At 23.7% G+C, this 20,239-nt stretch overlaps 2 protein-coding genes across 7 annotated transcripts; one reads left to right on the forward strand and one right to left on the reverse strand.

Moving 5' to 3' along the window:
* Window positions 1-266: 266 nt before the first annotated feature.
* LOC126901677 (protein PFF0380w-like) lies at window positions 267-9,242 on the reverse strand. Of its 3 annotated transcripts, none has more exons than XM_050678335.1 (11): window positions 9,077-9,242; window positions 7,440-7,592; window positions 7,213-7,277; window positions 7,040-7,138; window positions 6,867-6,974; window positions 6,689-6,790; window positions 4,515-4,619; window positions 4,374-4,421; window positions 4,205-4,261; window positions 4,063-4,146; window positions 267-3,995 (listed from the first exon to the last, which is right to left on the reverse strand). In XM_050678335.1, exons 1-11 carry the CDS (start codon window positions 9,118-9,120, stop codon window positions 490-492), a joined length of 4,371 nt encoding a protein of 1,456 aa, XP_050534292.1. In that variant the 5' UTR covers window positions 9,121-9,242; the 3' UTR covers window positions 267-489. The 3 variants fall into 3 exon arrangements, with proteins under 3 accessions (XP_050534292.1, XP_050534293.1, XP_050534294.1); XM_050678336.1 differs by lacking the exon at window positions 9,077-9,242 and adding an exon at window positions 8,632-8,678; XM_050678337.1 differs by lacking the exon at window positions 9,077-9,242 and adding an exon at window positions 7,981-8,289.
* Window positions 9,243-9,361: 119 nt separating this feature from the next.
* On the forward strand, window positions 9,362-19,348 carry LOC126901679 (FAS-associated factor 2). Of its 4 annotated transcripts, none has more exons than XM_050678344.1 (6): window positions 9,362-9,701; window positions 9,790-9,850; window positions 9,918-10,289; window positions 10,846-11,002; window positions 13,491-13,609; window positions 17,662-17,801. In XM_050678344.1, the coding sequence occupies exons 1-6, from the start codon at window positions 9,613-9,615 to the stop codon at window positions 17,668-17,670; spliced, it is 807 nt and encodes a 268-aa protein (XP_050534301.1). In that variant the 5' UTR covers window positions 9,362-9,612; the 3' UTR covers window positions 17,671-17,801. The 4 variants fall into 4 exon arrangements, with proteins under 4 accessions (XP_050534301.1, XP_050534299.1, XP_050534298.1 ...); XM_050678342.1 differs by lacking the exon at window positions 17,662-17,801 and adding an exon at window positions 15,484-15,686; XM_050678341.1 differs by lacking the exons at window positions 9,362-9,701; window positions 9,790-9,850; window positions 9,918-10,289; window positions 10,846-11,002 and adding an exon at window positions 11,465-11,538 and having other exon boundaries at window positions 17,662-19,348.
* Window positions 19,349-20,239: the final 891 nt, after the last annotated feature.

Genomic DNA, 20,239 nt, shown 5'->3' on the forward strand with positions numbered 1-20,239 from the left:
CCTGCTTGGTTAACTAACAAGCCCTTGAGAAATCAAGTTTTGATAAAAACACATTGATTATTATTTTAATTATATATTTCATTAACATGTATAACCTTTCAAAAATCAAATTAAATAATATTTTTATGTAAAATTTATGGGTAATTATAATATATTCCCGAACTTAACATTAGTAACCACACTTTTAGTTTTTCAGAACACAGTTAGCTCTGTTATAAATATTTTCAAAATAAAATTAAGTTTATATACAGGTAAATAAAAGAAGATTTTTAATTATTAAAATTGTTTCATACATACATTTATTAAAATCAAGTATAAAAAACCCAACAAATATTTGTAAGATATTTAAATTAATGTATTTATTAATCATAAAGTTTACTATACTAAAATTTCTATACACGTATAAAAAAATATATATATATTAATTTATAAAACATTTATGAAGTTATAAATTAAAAAAATATGCTCCTGTTAAAAAACGTGATCTTTCTACTTTTGAAACTTAGAAGGAATTTTACTTTCTTGTAATTTTTTGGTAGCTGAATTAGAAACATCCATCAACACTGGACCTCCTACTAATTTAGGTATACCCGTTTTAGGTTTCACAAATTCAGACGCTAACAATCCAGATGTATTAAATTCATCAATTTTTGTCATTGATTTTTCTTCTACTTTACAAGGTATTCTACTCTTAACAATTACTTCTGGCTTTTTCAAGCTAGATGGTTTCAAAAATTGATTTTTGTCATCAGTGATAAGCAAATTTGATGACTTAGATTGATTATATAGGTCCAATAAAGGTTCATTTTCTTTTCTATAACCAAAATTACATTTGGGTTTTTCACTGCTCTTAAACATATCCCTAAATTTAAACAACATTGACAAAGGAGTTTTTGGTTCTTCAATTTTCATTTTTTTTTCTTGGTTTTGAGGTTCTTGCATTGATTCCATTTTTCTTTTGTTATCATCTGGTACATTATCTAATTCAATACTGTGAAAGGATTCACTAGTATTACTTTTCTCGGGTGATTCCATGATCAATGATATATCATCCATCTTAACATCATTTAGTAATTCAGAACTATGATTCTGTTCAATACTTTGAATGCAAACAATAGTATCATCAGTATCATAAGAACTATTGTCTATTGATTGATGTTCTGGAGTTATGGAAACATTGGAATCTAAAGAAACAACCTGTCTATCTTTTTCCATTAAGGTTTCAGACATTTGGATTAGATCTGCTTCACATACAACACTAACATTTTGTGGTGTATCAACTGGATGAGAATGTAACTCAATAATGCTAAAATCTACAATACAAGGTTCACACGATTCTTTTATTTTTTTTTTATCAGCATCTACAAATTCAGTTACATTAGATAAATTTAATTTTGATTGTGTTTCACAATCAATTTTGATGATAGGAATTTGATCGATAATTTCTTGTTGTTTTATTGTGGATTCTTCAAATGATTTCATTTCTTCTGATTCTATTGAAACACTAAGTTCTAAATTTTCAATTTTTTCTATTGTTTTATCCAACATTTCTGATGAATTTTCCAATTTACTTTTCTGAAAGTTAAATTGAAGACCTAAATCATTTCCTTGTAGTGAGATTGGAAAATTAGATTTCATTTGTGCTAAATTTGGCTTTAAATCTGAAACTGAAGAGCTTATAAGAATTGAATCATCAAATGTTTCTAAAGTAGTAGTTTCAATGTTATTATATGTATAATTCACATTAGAATCTGCTGATATATTGTGTAATTCAGAACTGAGTGTACTTTGATCCATTGTTACAGATTCCAGATTCCAAATCTGATCAGCTACACTTAAATCGATTAAAGCATCTTTTTTTACTAAATTTTCATTAATAAAAGTTTTTTGCAAATTTTTTGAAGCGGGTGTATGGTCAATTATACTAAAATCAAATAACTTTTGTTTTTTGTCACTATTAACTTCTGGTGTTATTTGTTGCATAATAGTAAAATCTAATAATTTTTTTTCTTTTAAATTACTATCATGAAATTCTTGATCTTCATCTGATTTTCTAGATTCTTTGTTTAAATTTGTTGAATTGTCTATTTTATTACTTGTTTCTAAACTATCTGATTGATATTCTTTGTTGGGTATATAATTTAGTGGATTTTCTTCAGAAAAATATCTAAAATTATACTCCTTTATTTCATTTTGAAAATTTGATTTTAATTTTTCTATTTCAGTATCCTTGAGATTTGTGATGCTATCAACTTCTTTAAGAACTGTGTCAGAAACAGTATCATTATGACAATCCTCAGTCTTATTTCTAATAGAAGAAATGACTGTAGTGCAATCCACATTCATAACAGAATCATTGTAATTTGCTGCAAGAATAGATTCTTCTTTACTAATTAATATAGACTGATCTACTTTTTTGTTTTCATAGCTTTGATTAATATAAAATAAGTTGAATGTTTTTTCATTATCTAATATGATTGATTTATTATCTTTTAATAATGGAGTTACAACTAAATTAGTTTTGTCCAAAAAGGATTTTTCTAAATTCGTATTTGAATTTGAAACATTGCAAGTGTCTTCTAAATTCATATTTGAATTTGAAACATTGCAAGTGTCTTCTAAATTCATATTTGAATTTGAATCATTGCAAGTGTCTTCTAAATTCACATTTAAAGTTGAAACATTGCATGTGTCTTCTAAAGTTTTATTTTCAACAATCACTGATAAATCTGAAGTGAAATTTTCATTTTCTGATGTTTTATTTTGACACAGAACATTATCTTCTTCCATTTTTATTGTACCACTGTCATTTTTATCCAATAAAATTACTCCAAATGTTACATCAGTAATGGTTTTTTCAATTAAATTCAATGTATCACTTGAATTAGTGTTATTAAGAACTTTAGTGGTATCAAAATATTTAGTAGAAAGTTGTTCTTCTAAACTAATATCATGTTCTGAATTTTTTAAGTATTTTGGACTACATTCACTTTTATAATATAGTAATTTTGTTAATGGTTCCAAATTAAGCAATTCATTTTTAGCTTGTTCTTTGTAATATTTTGTTTTTTTCATAATTTCTTCATTATTTTTATAGTCAAACAGATTATTATCATTAGATATTTCTGATACAGTAGTATTTTTGAGATCAGAATTCTGTGCTGAATCATTTTTTATCTCATAAGAATAAGAATGTTGTTCATCATAAAAAGAATTATGCTGAGATTCTTTTAAAGATTTTTTAGTAATAGAGGTTATTTCAGATTTTACACTGTACTGATTAAGTTTACATAATACATTTATTGAATCATTTACACTAGTAACTGAAATATTACCACCTGATGTGTGATTCGAAGTTCTAAAATCTCTTGTTGAATCATTTTTCATAATATCTGTGGTATTGTCATAAACTCTTGGAACTATTTTATGTTCCATAAAACTGTCACTAATATTCAAAGCTTTACTGCCGTTTAAATTTTCTTCTTCAAATATTTGTTCTATTTTAGATGTATCAGTAATATTACTACAATCCATTAAATCAGATTTACAAATTAAATTTAAAGAATCTTCTTCCCATTTGTTGTACATATCATAGTGACTATTATTTGTTATATCATTTAAATATTTTTCTGATACTCTTAAATTAGAGTTATTTATTAAAATTGTAGGAGCAGAAACTTTAGGAGTTTTAGGCGTAGTAGATTCATCAATTCGATCCATGTAAGGTTTGGATGACACAAGAGTTTTAGCTCTAATTGATGATTTAGAAAAACGTAAATCAAAAATTTGTTGTTTCCCTGGAGTGAATTCTTTAAACTCTTCAAATGAGTCATCTACTTCAGAATCACTAGTAGTACTTAAATCATTTTGGTTCAATGGCTTTAATATGCATACATTATTTCCAACATTCGTTTCTAAATTTTCATTACCACCTACTATATTACATTCTACAACACTAGATACTGATGATCGAGCATATGAACTATTTTCATAATCTAAACAATATTAAAAAATTACATAACAAAAATAAATTTTTTAATGATCAAAAAAGAAGTAAAATACCAGAATTTAAATCTTCACATTTTTCTTCAGCTTTATTGTAAATAATTTTTTCATTCTCTGTTAATTCCATTGAGCTATAATCAGCTGTAATAATATTACATAATAAGAAAGGTATATAGATTTTTATAAATATCTTACATACAAATAGTACTTGGTTCAACATCAACTCCCAACTCAGTTTCTTCAAACATAGTAAAATCTATAAAGAAAAATAAAATAAAAACTAGTTATTAAAATTTATGTGCAAACTAGTAAAATTTAAATTAATTTAAGATAAATATAAAATTTCTATTTTAATAAACAGAAAATACCTTGTTTCATTGATTTACTGTTATCATCTTCCTCTGATGATGACTCATCTGAAATAAATAATTCTCATTAAAAAAAGTTTGAATTATATATATATGTGTATAAGTAATTTACAATAGAAATAAATATGAAATTAATTTTACCTGAAGAAGTAAATTCTTTGCGAAGATAACGATCTAAAATTTCTGTGTCAATGACTTTTTGAGAAAATGGTATATTCCCAGTAGTACTTGGTGAAGAAAATTCAACTACAAAATAAATTAAGAAGTTTTAAATTTTTTTAAATATTATTGAACAGTCTATTTTTAGCATATAAACTTGTATTTTACGAATAAAATTCTTAAATTATAGTTGCTGAATTTTTACAGTTTATGGATAATGTAATCTTAAACTAACTAAAATAAGCTTACCATCATTGTAATTTTTTTTATTATTTTTGTTTGTAATGTTAGTATCAAAACATAGAGACTTTTCTTCAGCTAAGTTAATTAATACCCAAGACTCATTGTCTAAAAATTTGATGGTAAAAAATTATTCATGAATTATCTAGATAATTTATTAGGATTCTTAAATAATGTTATTATTTTAATTCCATATTATTATCATGAAGAATTTTTTGTTAATTTCAATATTAATATCAAATGTAAAAATTTATTAAATATCAATGTTTAAATAAAAATAATATCAAAATAAATATTATAATTTTTATATTTGAGGTTTAATTTGACTCTCAAAGGAGCACTAAGCTAATTTGACGAATATGGCGAACTCTGGCCTTACACATCAGAAGTTAGCTGGTCCAGGTATTTTTCACTCTGACTTTTGTTGGTAAAGAGGTTAAGCACAAGACTAATAACCGTGCCTTCAAAAAGTTTTTTTTTCAGGATTCAAATACTAAGTCTTGGACTAAAGTAAATGGAAATAAGATGGGAAACAGGAATTATTATATAATACACTGAATCTAAAAACCTAGTTCAAAGAGGGATTCACTATAAATATAGTAAGGGAAATTGAAAACTACAACATTAAATGGACAAATTAAAAGACCAATTTCTAAACAAAGAGTTTTGCAAAAATAAAAATATTTTGTAAACATTGATAGTATATAATGTAGTAGATAAAACTTAGGAGCAAATAAGAAAAGTTATTAGTACTGCTACAAAAAATGTATTGAAGCAGAAAAAAATCTTAATGTTATCTTAATAGTCTGTGAAGAAATTATTGAGAGAAAAAGAGGCAAGAATAAAAAAACTAAATTACACAAATAATGAATTTTCGCTAAGTAGGTTCAACACTCACCAAAAAGAAACAAGTTATCTATTGAAATATGAAAAAAGGAAATACTTCCAAGATATAATGGAAAAAGGTGGAGTTCAACCATAGATAATTTAAGAACAGAGACATGTACAAACAAATATATTACCTTACAGGATCATTAATCAATGAACCTACACTGATAATTTTTCAAACATTTTTTACATGATTCTTTAACAAATTTATCATTTAATATTTTTAGTTATGGTAACAGTACTAGATATTTTTAATTGACTGACAATTAAGAATCCTCATAGTTAAATTATAATGTTAAATAATTCTTATAATATTAATTACACATCCCATTTTAACTTTGAAAAATAAAATTTTACATGTGGCTGAATGTTGTGAAATTAACATATTGACTACGCACATATTTTTTTGGTTTTTATTTTTTTTGTATATGTAAATATACCATGGTTTCTATATTAGTTTAAAATTTTATATTATTTAGCATAGGCATAGGGAAAACTAAACCATTGTTTTAAAATAGAAATATGATTCCAAATAGTGTTCAACATATAACTAAAAAAAATAATGAAGCCAATAAGTAATAATACTTAGTGAACATGTTATTATATTATTATATCTATTTTTATGGCTTATAAACAAATAATTTTTTTATACTACTCAGATTAATTTTTTTCTAATCCCCACAACGACACGTATGATTTGAAAAGTATTACAATTTAACATTACAAAATTATTAAAAAATATTTTTAAAAGTCAATTTATTAAGAATTTTTCATACTTCAAACCCTATTTTAACAAATTAAATTTAATTAAAAATAGTTTTAATTTCATTGTTGACATATATGACTGATAAAATAATAGATTTCTTAAAGTTTATCTCCTAAAATTAAATAATTTTTTTTTTATATTCAAAACTAAAATATATACTGAAAACTAATGGTAAAATGTACAATTCTGTTAGTGTAATAATATATTACAACAACTTTTTATTTACATTTTAATTTTACTCAATAATAATGGTTAGACTCACATGTTGCATTAATACTAGGTTTGATTCCTTTAGTAATTTTCAAGCTTTCTGCAACTTTTTCATTGTTTATAGTAATATTCATTGATGTATTTGGTTCCTCAACTAATAATAAATATAACAATTTTTAATAGTAATATATCAAGAAATTAATACATTTTATTTTAGGTAACATTTATACTTTCAAACATAGTATTTGAATTATTTGCCATGGTATTTTTACATTCATTTTCAATACTATTACATTTATTTTCTCCGACCAAAATGTGTGATGTGTGTGACTCATTATCTAAAAATTATTACATAAATAAACATAACTTGACATTAATTAATTTAGTTAAAAAATATATATACTTAGGAAATTTGAAGTTAGTTCTTTTGGCTCTGTAAAAATATCTGTAGTTTTTTCATCTTTATTCTCTTTACTTGTAATTAATGACTGATGTTTACCAACTAAATTTAAAAATTTCAATTTTATTAAAATATTTACAAATAAAACTGAAAATAAATAATTAAATTATATTTACTTGAAATGTTATTATCCTTTGTGTTATCTATGTATTCCTCTTCTTCATCATGAAAATATGATTGGCTATAATTAAAAATTGTCATTTTTCATTTATCAAATAACTTCAATTGATTTTAAAATATAAAAATAATAAATGTAAGTTATTAAAATTACATTAAAATCAATAATAATTATTTTCTCCAGAGAAAAATACTTGTATAATATTATAATTCTAAAATTTTATACCTCAAACTTATATCAGATGGTAAAATGGTATGTCTTGGCAAGCGCTTATAACGATTAAGTTCAGCTTCTGATACTTCACCAAAGAAAACTACATTCTCAGTATCATCAAAATCATCTTCATTGTTCATATGGTTCTGTCTTTCATTATTCATCCTAAAATTTAATTGAAATTTTTTTTCTTTGTAGCAATACAAAAAGTTTAAGCTTTAGTCCATTACTTATTTATTTAAAAATTATTTTTGAATTTTATATTATTAAGAATAAGCATCAAAGTATTAACATAACACCTGTTAAATTGAACTTATAGTTAAATTTTTTATTAAAATTATTTTATTGTGTGGGCAACAGTGTAATATTTAAATAGAAACTTTGATCAATAATTAATTTATCAAATTTAAATTTAGTTAAATCTCAGAGATACATAACAAAGGTTCAAATAAAAGATTATTGGGTTTATACTAAGCTATAATATTATGAGAGTTAATTAATGTTATGAAATCAGCAACAAAAACTATTATATGTAAACAAAAATGATACTAACCTGCAGTTAAAAATATTAATAAAATAAAAATAAAAATGTTATTTGGAAAGAAAAAGAAATTTTTATATGCAATTTATAGATACTACAAGTTTAAGTTAATTCATCGCACTACACTCTCACTACAGCTTTTGTAATGAACTTTATAAATACAACTTTAAAAATTTAATGTAATATAAAATGACAGTTACAAAGAACGATTCATTGCGCATACTACACACGCACGTTACAAAACGCATTAGCTTATTGGTGTTCTCATGAATAAAAACAGTTTGGGTATAATTTCCTAATCAAAAAATGAACCAATGAGAAAAATAGAAAATTAAAATGGTTACCCATTTTTCTTGAAACGTTTTTTGAAATTTAATTTAAACTTGTATAGCTTTGTACTAGCTACCTTAGTAATATAATAGAATTACCGAAGTATATATATATATATAGTTAATATCAATTTAATGGGGTTGTAGTGCAACCACTGATTAGTCGAGTCGTCCAGTGAAAACTAAGGTATAGCTAAATATAATTGTTTGTATTTACGCAACTCTATGTAAATGTCCCAATAACCCTCTTTAAAAGCCGGTACCGATAGTGGTGAGGGAGGGACTATAACAATAGTAGAAAATTTTCTATTTACATTACTATTTTAAGTATTACCGTAGAGTGTATAAGTATTTAAATACTTCCATAAATATTTAATATTTTTAGGTGGAATCAATCAGCATTTTCTACTTTAATAATTTAATAATGTTGAAAAAATATCTATTCGTCATTAAAAGAATTTAACATCCCATATATATTTAATAAAAGTTTTTTAAATATATTTATTACTCTGTTAAAAACTGATGTATAATAGATATATTCTAAAATTTTCCAGTAATGCAATAATTTATTTAAAATTTATAAATAAAAAAATTCTCATTATAATAATTGAAAAAATATCAATTCTTGAAATATCGGTGTATGTTACATTTTTTCAATAATCATTTTTACATTGTTAACAAAACTCATTATTACCAAATCTTTGATGTACATATTTTATATGTAGGAGTACATGAAGTATTTTAAAAATTGATTGAAAAATGATGTGCCTATAGCATACCCACTATATTTTATCCTTTTGCTGAAACATTTTTTTTGTAACATACACCGATTTGTGCTTGCTTCTATTGTCTATATATTAATTGAGATGTTGTTAGAGTTGACAGAATACATATTAATATTTATTGATAAATCTATGCTACATTTAAAAATTCAAAATGTAATATCGTATTTTAAATGACGACCTAAGAAAACCAATGACTAAATTTCATATTGTCTAAAGCTATGTTTTAGACGAACGTTGGTAACGTGGCCGGCAATATGTAATTTTGTTCCTACGTTCATACTACTTAGATGAGTTCACATGTCAATTTTTCTTTCTCCCTACGTACTTTCTCGTTAGGTAGTATCCACGTTGGCTTTATGACATTTGGGGTATGATGTGCTTATTAAATTCACTTAAATTTTATATTAGAACTTTCAGTCCAAACAATTTGTCAATTAAAAAAAGAAATCGATGAAATTTGTTTATCTCTAGGATTTATTTGTTGAAATATAAATGAATTAAAATATCCTTAAGTTATACGTTTTATAATTATGGACGAAGAAATCATAGATGTGATTACTGAATGTAGCTTTGACTATTTAGAATCGCTTTATGAACCATGGAACAAAACTGACTCCACGTAAGTATACAATATTATATAGCTGGAACTAAAATGTTCTCTAAGTAGCATTAGATTGTAAATAATTTAATAAGGAATATTCTTATAGGTATAATCAAATAAGTCCTCAATGGCTTATACAGTTAGCAGATGATTGGAACTCTGAACATGTGAGCCTTACTCATATTATTATTATTATTATATTATTATTATCTATATTTTTATGGTTTTATTTAGAATAAGTGTAAGGTAGGATCAAGAAAATTAAAGAAACGCCTATCTGAAGATGCTTGTGATGAGTCTAAATATAGAGAAATTTTGAACAAATATAAGGAAAATGATGTATTTGTTCTACCAAACGGTGAAGAACTTGTGAGGGTTAGAAAAGATTCAAATTCAGAATCAGAAATTGATGTAATGGAGGGTGAATCTAATAATACTAATTCAGAATGGCAATCTATTGTGTCCAATGGATATAGTAGTAGAACTATTGATAATTTACATGCTCCTACACAAGAAAAACATCTTGATAATAATATTATTACTGCTGATGAAAGATATTTCCATCCAAATTTAATTGGAAAGAAAGATGATAAAAAATATTTAAATGTATGTATTTTATTAGTTTATAATCATTTAAACATAGAAATTAACTTTTTTTTTTAATAATTTTTAAAACTTTTTGTACTTATTACTTTTAAATATTTTATATCAGAAATTAGACCTAAGAACTGAATTTGGATCTTATTATCATAGAATTACAATTAGAAAGTTGTAATACACAAGTTGGGTAGATAAATTTAGTCAACTATTTTGTACAATTAATTTTTTTTAACTTTAAAAATTGATATTATGTTGTAATAAATTTAGTTAGTTATAAATAATAAAAGTTTAAAAAATGTTTCAAAATTTACCTATTTTAAAAATCTTAATTTTTTTGGTAATTTTCCCCATCTACAGAAAAGGAGAAAAATGTTTTCTACTTTTCAGGGTAATTTATTCAACTAGATATAATTATCTTTTGATATATTGTTAATAAGGATTGGCTCAGTGAGAGCTAAGAAAAAGGGGCAACAGATATAAAATCAACTTCAGATTATTATATTATTAATATAAAATTATTAATTTATCTAGCTATATAAAACTTTTATTTATTTGGATTTAGATACGAAATACAATTTTAGAACTTTGGAAAATCAATAAACCAGATTATGTATCCAAAACAATAGTTAAACAAAAATTAAAAAGATGTGGTACAGCTAAAGAAATAGGACAAGTTTACCTGTATTTAGAAAATAAAGGATACATCAATTTTGGCTGTGGTAAAATTATTTTATATTTTATTATACGTAGATGAAGAAGTCAAAATTATATTCAATCTTGTTAGAAATTGTTAAATTAATAGCATTGTAGTAAAATATATTTAGTTTAGATGAAATTTTGATGAACTAAAAAATAACATTTGAATATTAAAAATGAATTATACCAAATAATAAGTTTAAATTTTTCAAATGTAGTAGTGCACGTAAAATTGACATAAGCTAAAAAAAAAAACAAGTATCGTCAGAAATCTGTGTAATGAAATCCCTTGATATAGTATAGATAGATATTTGTCAGCGATTATCATCACTCAAATAAAATGCTTTGACTAAGATTGTTATAAACATTAAACAAAAATTGAAAAATTGTAATGGAAGTTTTACAAATTTTGAATTTGAATGCTTGTTACTTAAAAATAAAAGATTTCAGGATGTTTTTTTTTAATTTTAAAAACATGAATTTGATTTAAGTTTAAAGAACACAGACATTTTTCCAAAAGAATTATCAAAATTTGAATAATAGAAAAAAATATATGCATGTAAGTTACTGCGTTATTATTAAAATTTTGATTATAATTTTCTAAAATATATATTAATAGAAATAAAATTATCTTAAGTATTACTGATAAAAATATTATGGAGACTTGTCAATTTTTAAAAAAGTTTTAAACAATATTTTAGCTAAACAAAAAATTTTCAAATTTTAGTACAAATTTTGCTTTTAGCTTCGATGCGACCCTGAGAAGGTATTAATGATACTATGATGTGTTTTTTTTATTTTTTTTGTTTTTGTTACCACTTTTTCTCAGCTCTCACCGAACCGATTTCTTTCAACGATACGTCAAAAGATCACAAATCGTATCTAGTTGAAAACATTACCCTCATAAATTGTAAAAATTTCCCTCATTCCCCGTAAATGGGGGAAACCTCCAAACAAATTACAAATTTAAAAATCACTAATTTTCGAAAATTTTTCAATTTTTTTTTATTAAAACTGCCATAAATTTTTCAAAAATGAACAAATGAATATCATTTTTTTTTATAGATGCTTGATGTCTTTATGTATCATTTGGTATATTTTTTCTAAATTCTCGATTTTATTTTTTACATTTTTAACTTTATAATGCTATAACTTATTGAAAAGTTTATGGATCAATACAATTTTTTTATGAAAAATAATATTTATATTCCTCTTTCATTCGACATACTTTTTTTTAAAATATCACCATTTTCCTTTATATATTATCTATATTATACATTTTTTAAATTTCTCCGTAAAAATTACAATACTAAATTATTAAATATCAATTTCATACTATATTTAATTGCTATATTAAATATTTATTCATATATTACACTTTTAATCATAAAACTTGTAATCAGTATATAAATAAGGAAATAGAAAATCATGTAGCGTTTAGAGTAATCCATCAATTTTTTTTAATTTAACACTATCTACAGATTTGCATCATAGCGACTTTTATGATAGTGTTTTTAATCACTGTCAGATTAAGTCTATACTAGACCCAACTATGCCACGTCCCCGCTGTGGTGGCTTTTTTTATTTTTATTTTTTTTTTCCTTAATTATTATTCTTTTAATAAAAATTATTCATAATGATCACAATGGTTGTGTTATTAACTTACAATCTTATATGTTCGGGTTACAAAGTTCGAAACCCACCTTACAAAATAACTTTTTTTGTATATTTTTCTTAATTTTTTTTTTTTTTGAGGTGGAAAACAAAATTTAACACCAAAAATTGAATAATGATAGTATATTTTTAACTGATGAAATTTATTTGTATTCCATTTATTCATAATTAACCACTAATTATTTTCTGAACATTTTTATATCAAGCCCTTCAATTTTTATACACGGTTACCATAAAAGTAATAACTACCTAATAATTTTTTATAAATTCTCTGAAAAAAATTACTATACTAAATTATTAAATATCAATCTCATACTATTTTAATTGCTATAGTAAATACTTATTCATATATTATACTTCTAAATCAAAAAACTACTTCTCAGGAATAATGAAGGAAATAGGAGTTAATTTTGTTTATGGAATATTAAACCAATTTATAAAAATTAAACACTATCTACAGATTTGCATTGAGGCATCTTTTATGATAGTGATTTTAATTACTGTCAGATTAAGTCTATACATGACCCAACTATGACTTGTCAGCACTGCGCTGTGACCCCCTGTGTAGGGTTTTTTTATATTAACACTAATATAATTAAGTAGGAGATGTTTAGTACTTTTAAATTATGAATAATCCTCACTAGCTTTATTTTTATAATGCACACTTTATTTAAGGTCACAATCTAAAAAAGAAAATTTATTTTTAACTTTTTAGTGGTAATCTAAAGTATGTTTACATAGCCTTGTTTTAATTATAATTTACCCAAAACTCCTTAAAATTTACAAATTGTTTTCAAAATAATAAATTCATATAATGATGTACATTTTTTATTTCAGATGAATGTAAATATAACAAAAAAATAAAAAAAGAATCTCTTATTAGGAGAAATAGAGAACTAAAAATTCATTATAATCTTAAACCATTTTTACCTGGAAGACATAAAACTATTAAAAAGGTAATATACTTACTTATTTTAATAAAAAAAATGATATTACTAAATAAAATGTTATTTATTTATTCATGTAATTATATTAAATTCTACCACATGGAGAGCAAAGTGTGCTTTTTCTGCACCCGACTGGTCAAATTTTTCTGTAATGAATTAGTATTACTCATCATTTTATAAAACTATTCTTTAATTTTATTACTTCCAATGGTTCATTTAAAAAAAAAGATTTCATACTACATAAACAAAAAAATATTTTAAAACTTTATACATTGTCAGTTAAATGCAGAACCTCATAAAATAGTATTAATTTTAAATTTATATTATGATTATTAGGCAATGTATCATAGTAACACATGTATGCAACAGATTAAATTTTTGGTATATTGTAATTGAACATCAGAAGTAGAAATACTTTAAATTTCTTTTATTTGTCATGCCCAATTTATGTATATATTTTCTGGAAAAGTTTGATTAAATTTAATGATACATTTGTTCCATTTAAACTAACAGGATAAAATTGATAGTAAAATTATGACCTGGTCCATCTATTAAATCTAAACATTAAAAGCTTAAGGTTGGCTATGTCCAGATTTTTAGGAATGTTTTATGAGATCTGAAGCATAATCTTTCCAATCAGTTATCATGAAAACTGTTTATTATTGTATATTATGTTTTTTTTTTTGCCTTGATGTGAAGCTGAGAAGGTATTAATTTTACCATGATATGTTTATTTATTTTATTTTATTTTTTGTGTCTGTCACTACTTTATCACTAGACCGATTTTTCTCAACAATATGTCAAAAGATCACAAATTGTATTCAGTTAAAGACATTACCCTCAAAAATTAAAAAATTTTCCCTCATTTTCTGTAAATGGTGAAAATCCCTCAAAAAATTACAATTTTTAAAATCAGTAAATTTCGGCATTTTTTTCACTTTTTTTTTTTTTTGATAATTGCTATAATTTTTTCAAAAATTAACAAATCAACATCATTATTTTGTATTGTAACCTTAAATATTCCATTTCATTTGATATCATTTTTTTAATAATCTGACTTTACCTAAACACATGGGAGGATTTAAAATAAAAACTTTTACAAAACTCAACTTTTTCAATTTAACTTTTGAAAATGATCCTAAAATTCTGAGTCTTTTAAATTAAAGTTTATGTTACATACTATAAATTTAAAAAAAAATTTGTCTCGACGACTTATCTTCTACGTACAAACAGCTGCCATAGTTATAAAACATGCTATTTTTGTTTTCAAATTTTGTTTTTTTATTTTAAAATACCTAATAAGAGTATGCCATAGTAATGAGTTCACAAATAAATATAAAATTTATATAAATCTAACTTACATTAAAAATAAATGTATACTTATTTTGATTATTTTGCCTCTTCAAAGTTAAGAAAAGCTTTTTGAATTTATGAAAACTTGAAAATTTGTATAAAATTGTTCCAGGAATACTGTGTTTTTTAAATATATGTATTTTAAAATAAAGCTTATTTTATGTACTAGAAGTCCAAAAATTAAAATTTTTTACTGATGACCTATTTTTTTTTCTATGTGCAAATGGCAGTCAAAGTAGAACAAAAAATATGAGTTAATATTGCTTTTGGGATAATCCACATATTTCTTAAAATTAAACACTATCTGCAGATTTGCATCAAAATGTTTTTATTATAGTCATTATAATAACTATCAGATATCTATACTTGTCCCACTATGCCACGTCTATACTGTGCTACAGTTTTATTTTTAAATTGACAACTCTAGGAAAATATATAATAATGGTTTGGTTAACCTATTAAACAAAAAAAAATAATAATTTATTGTATAAAATAATCTAAAAAAAACTTTTAAAAATTTGAATTTACAGTTAAAAGAATTAGGAGGCTACACAATATGTCATGAAAAGGTCACATTTCCACAATGGGAACATAGTTACTCTGTTTCAAAAAAATGTGCAAATTATATTTAATGTACAAGGTGTTATTAAAATCATTTGGCTGTGAATTAACTTTTTTAATATGTACATTTTTTTTTGTTTATCATTTATAAATATACACATTTTCATTTTAAGATGTATTTAATTGTACTATTTTAATTAATAGTAATGAATATAAATAATTTAACATTTTTTCTTTTAAATTTTTACAGATATAATGAAAAATAAATCATTTTTATGATACAAAAATTTAAGTCTTAAATATAAAAATTGTAATGCTTAAATTTTAGGAAAACAAGAGTAACCTAATTAAATAATTCTAGTATATGTAATTATTTAAATATATTCTAGTGTCGGTTACATTCATTAATTTTATTTTATGATTTAAAAATAAAGTTGTTAGTATTTATTCATATTTTAAACAAAAATCTAATTTAAATAATTTTTCAATAAAAATATTTGTTGAAATATTTATGAAATATTTTATTTTACTTAAATTTTTGTATAATGCAAATGTGTAACAAGAAAATTACGTTAGTTTATGCAAAATATCAATATTTCAAATTTATTACATGTTTTTAAAAATATGTTCCTGGTAATTTGAAATATCTAAAAAAACATTTTTTGGTTCATAAAAACTAATTTATAAAAATAATTGAAACCACTTATGTGTATAACAACTCTATAGGGAAAAATCGGAAAAAATATGAACTATATTTTAAAAAGGTTACATAATAGTTAAAAAATTAGTGAAGATAACCTGATCTTCTAATCTCAATTATTTTAAACTGAATTTAATATGTAGTAAATTTCATAATTTTTTGACTATAATTTAACGAAATATTTTGCAATTAAAAGGTTTGCCGCAAAAACTAATTAGCTCTATTATTTCTATTTTTAAGATAAATCTTAATAATGTTGTCTATTTCCATATAATAGAATATTGTTAGTAATTTTATGTATTAAATTACTTGATAAAAATGTCTTCATGATTTTTTCTGGTATTAAAGTACTTTTTTATTTATAAAATAAAACTTTTATACAACTGACATAAGTTGAACTATTTACTTTTTGTATTAAACCATTGACGAATGGTAATAATTATTCAATAGTATATTAATGTAAAAGCATCTCTCGAAGAGTTTATGTAAATTTATACAAAAGTTAAGTTAAATCGTTTATTACTTTTTTAATACAAATATTTGATGTTATCAGTTGGGAAATTATTTCTTTAATTTATTTACAGTCCCGTATTGAGGGAGACCATGACACGCAATAAATGGTGGTCTACTAGGAAAAAAAACCCAGTTTTGTACTCCGCCTAATTGATGAAATAACTTGGAACAATTTAAATATGTTACTATTATTAATTTTATCACTTGTAATGATATGCAGTTGTGTTATAATAAAAAACATTATTTCATAAAAGAGTACAATGTTTATGGAAAAACTTTTCTTGGACCCCGTTAAAGTATTAGGATCCGGGACACCTAATAGATATAGTCTGGGCCAGGTCGTTTATTCATTTATCATATTACGGAATCTTAAATATGAAAGCCCAGAATTTGGAATCTCTTATTTATAATATTATTCTAACACTGATAAAAAATATATAATATATATATTGAATTTTCAATATATTTAATTACTACAAAAAATTGATATTTATTTAAATGGAAAATTATAATTTTCACTGCCGATATTAACTGGGAGCTGATGTAGTTTCATTACATATAATATTTTAATTATCAAGAAATGACCAATCTTTTTTCTCTACAGCAGTAAATAATTGTTAAAGTGGCTACACTATTTATAAGTTTATCAACGTTGAATTTTCCTTATCGCCAAAAAAATGTAATTTTAATGATATAATTATTATTTATGATACAGTACATACAGTTTTACTTAACTTTCTAAATTACATTTGTCATCAAACAAAATTTCAAAAGATAAAAATTGTATAAATATTTATTTTACACGTTATTAATTTTCTCCGTAGCTACATTCCTTTTTTTTATCAATGAAATTATAATTTTTAAGTAAGAAATCAAATAATTTCATTTTTTTTTTTATGTAAGATAAATTTGTTTATTTTTGATTAATTTTTAGGTGGTGTAAATTTTACAATGGAAAATAACGATTTTACTGCCGATTTATGTGCTAACCAAATTGGAAAGTTATTCCAATTTCAAGATCTTACAGGAATTGAAAGTTTACCAACTTGTCGAGATGTTTTACAAAGGCACAATTGGGATCTTGAATCTGCTGTTCAAGATCAATTAAATCTCAGGGAAGGTCGTCCTTCTGTATTTGCAGGTACATCAGAAACTTCTTCTATGCCAACAGTTTTAGTAGATCCATCTAAACAACAAGTGTTTAATTCAGATAATTCTAGAACTGGAAATTTTATATCATTTGTTATTGACTATATTTTTAGAAAGTTTTATAGTACATTTATGTCTGTAGTAAAGTTTACTTGGAGTTTAATATGGCCTGAACCTCGTGTCCCTATAACAGATCCTATTGCTGATGTAGGAAAATTTATTGAATCGTTTGAATCATTATATGGTAATGAACATCCAGTTTTTTATAGGGGTTCTTACAAACAAGCATTGAATGATGCTAAACAAGAATTAAGATTTCTGGTTATTTACTTGCACCAGAATGACCAACAGCAATGTTCCACTTTTTGTAATTCAGTTTTGTCTAATAATGAGGTAATTTCATTTTTAAATGAAAGTAATATCCTCTTTTGGGCTTGTGAGCAAGATACCTTTGAAGGAGGTCGTGTAGCTTCAACACTTCATGCAAATGCATTTCCATTTATTGCAGTAATTGTGTTGATGGAAAGTCGAATGACGCTTGCTGGACGAATGGAAGGTCCTGTTTCTCCTGAAGAATTTATCAGAAGATTAAGATCAGTATTTGAAGCTAATGAACCTTATTTAATTGCAGTTCGTGCTGAACGAATTGAACGTAGTTTTAACCAATCATTAAGAGAACAACAAGATAGAGCATATTTAGAGTCTTTACGAGCAGATGAACAGAAAGAACAATTAAGACGAGAAAAAGAAAATATTGAACGTGAAGAGCATTTAAAAAGAGAGAGAGAAGAAGAAGAAGAGAGAACAAAAAAGGAAGAGTTGAAGAAACGAAAAATTGAGATGATGGAAAGAATTTCACAAGAACCTTCATGTGAAGATCCAGGATCTCTAACTATTGTATTTATAATGCCTGGGGGAATTAGAGTAGAAAGGCGTTTTTCTGACATATCACCTCTTTCTAATGTTATAGATTTTGTATTTTGCCATCCAAATTCTCCTGATAGTTTTGAAATTGCTACAAATTTCCCAAAGCGCGTTCTTAGTACTGAAGAGCGAAATAAAACTCTTAAAGAGGTAGGTTTACAAAAAAGAGAAGTTCTTTTCATTAATGACTTAGATTCGTGAAAAACAAATGATAACAAATTGGTTGAAGCACAATAAAATATTTTGAATGTATAAATTGTATTGCAAAATTGTTAAATGGCATTTCTTTTTTTTAAATAAATGTTTTAATCAAAAGTTGATGCTTTAAAATGTAGAACAACGTATCAGTTAATAACTATTATAAAATATTTATAATTGTTTTCTTTTTTTTTATGTAACTTAGTTAAGAAAATGTTTGTTTTAATTTTTATACTTGACTATAAAATCAAGTATACAATATTACCAATATTATGAAGATATTTTATTTTTGAACTGTGTGATAATAAATAATTTAGTATTAATATCATTTATTGGTATTAACATCATGACATCAGATATTTTACATTATAACTAAATGGTTTGTTTAAAAAAAAATCCTTGCAAGACTAGTTCTACAAAAAATATTTACTGTTAAGTAAAAAAAATTTTTTTACTATATTTCAAAAAAGGCATATAACACAAAATACTCAAAAGTATTTTAGAAAAAAATTGAAATAAAATTACAATAATTTGAAATATTCAACAAATTTCTAAGATAAAAACCCAAGTTTTTTATTTTTCCTTAATAATTTTATGCACAGAGTGATCAATTAAAGATAAAACACATATATTCTCAGAAATTATTGAATATTTAAAATTTTAACAGATGAAAAATATTGTTTATTTCAAGAAACTCAATAATAATATATAGTGAAATTTTTGTTCAATTCCTTCAGCATTAAAAACTTTAATTTTCTTTAATGAAAACCTATTATTAGTTAGATAATACAATAAAAAATAATTTTAAAACAGTTTTGTTCTTATTCAATCAACCGTTTGTAATTGTTTAATTATGACTTGGATTAATAACAAATTCTTCATTAATTTGGTTTTTACATTATAGGAAACATGAATAATTGTTTTAATAACCCATAAATTATTATCTATGTTTATCTTGCTATCATAAGTGACAGATATGATTACAAGAACTGTCAATAAAAACTTGTTTATGGAATTCATGTAGAAATGACAATTGCAATGTGTTAAACAGCAAATTATCCCTTAAAAGATGAAAAAAACATATTCTTATAGTTTCTTGAATTATATTATATTATCCTTTGCAAAAATTTAACTGTGAAATAGGTTGTAGAAAGATCTTATTTTTGTTCATCACCATTTTTTTAGATGGAGAATTCAAATTTGTTTAAGAGTGAAGTCCCTACAATTTAGTGCCTCATCAT

The sequence above is a fragment of the Daktulosphaira vitifoliae genome, unplaced genomic scaffold (genome assembly GCF_025091365.1).
Source record: "Daktulosphaira vitifoliae isolate Bord-2020 unplaced genomic scaffold, ASM2509136v1 Scaffold_3, whole genome shotgun sequence".
Lineage (NCBI taxonomy): Eukaryota > Metazoa > Arthropoda > Insecta > Hemiptera > Phylloxeridae > Daktulosphaira > Daktulosphaira vitifoliae.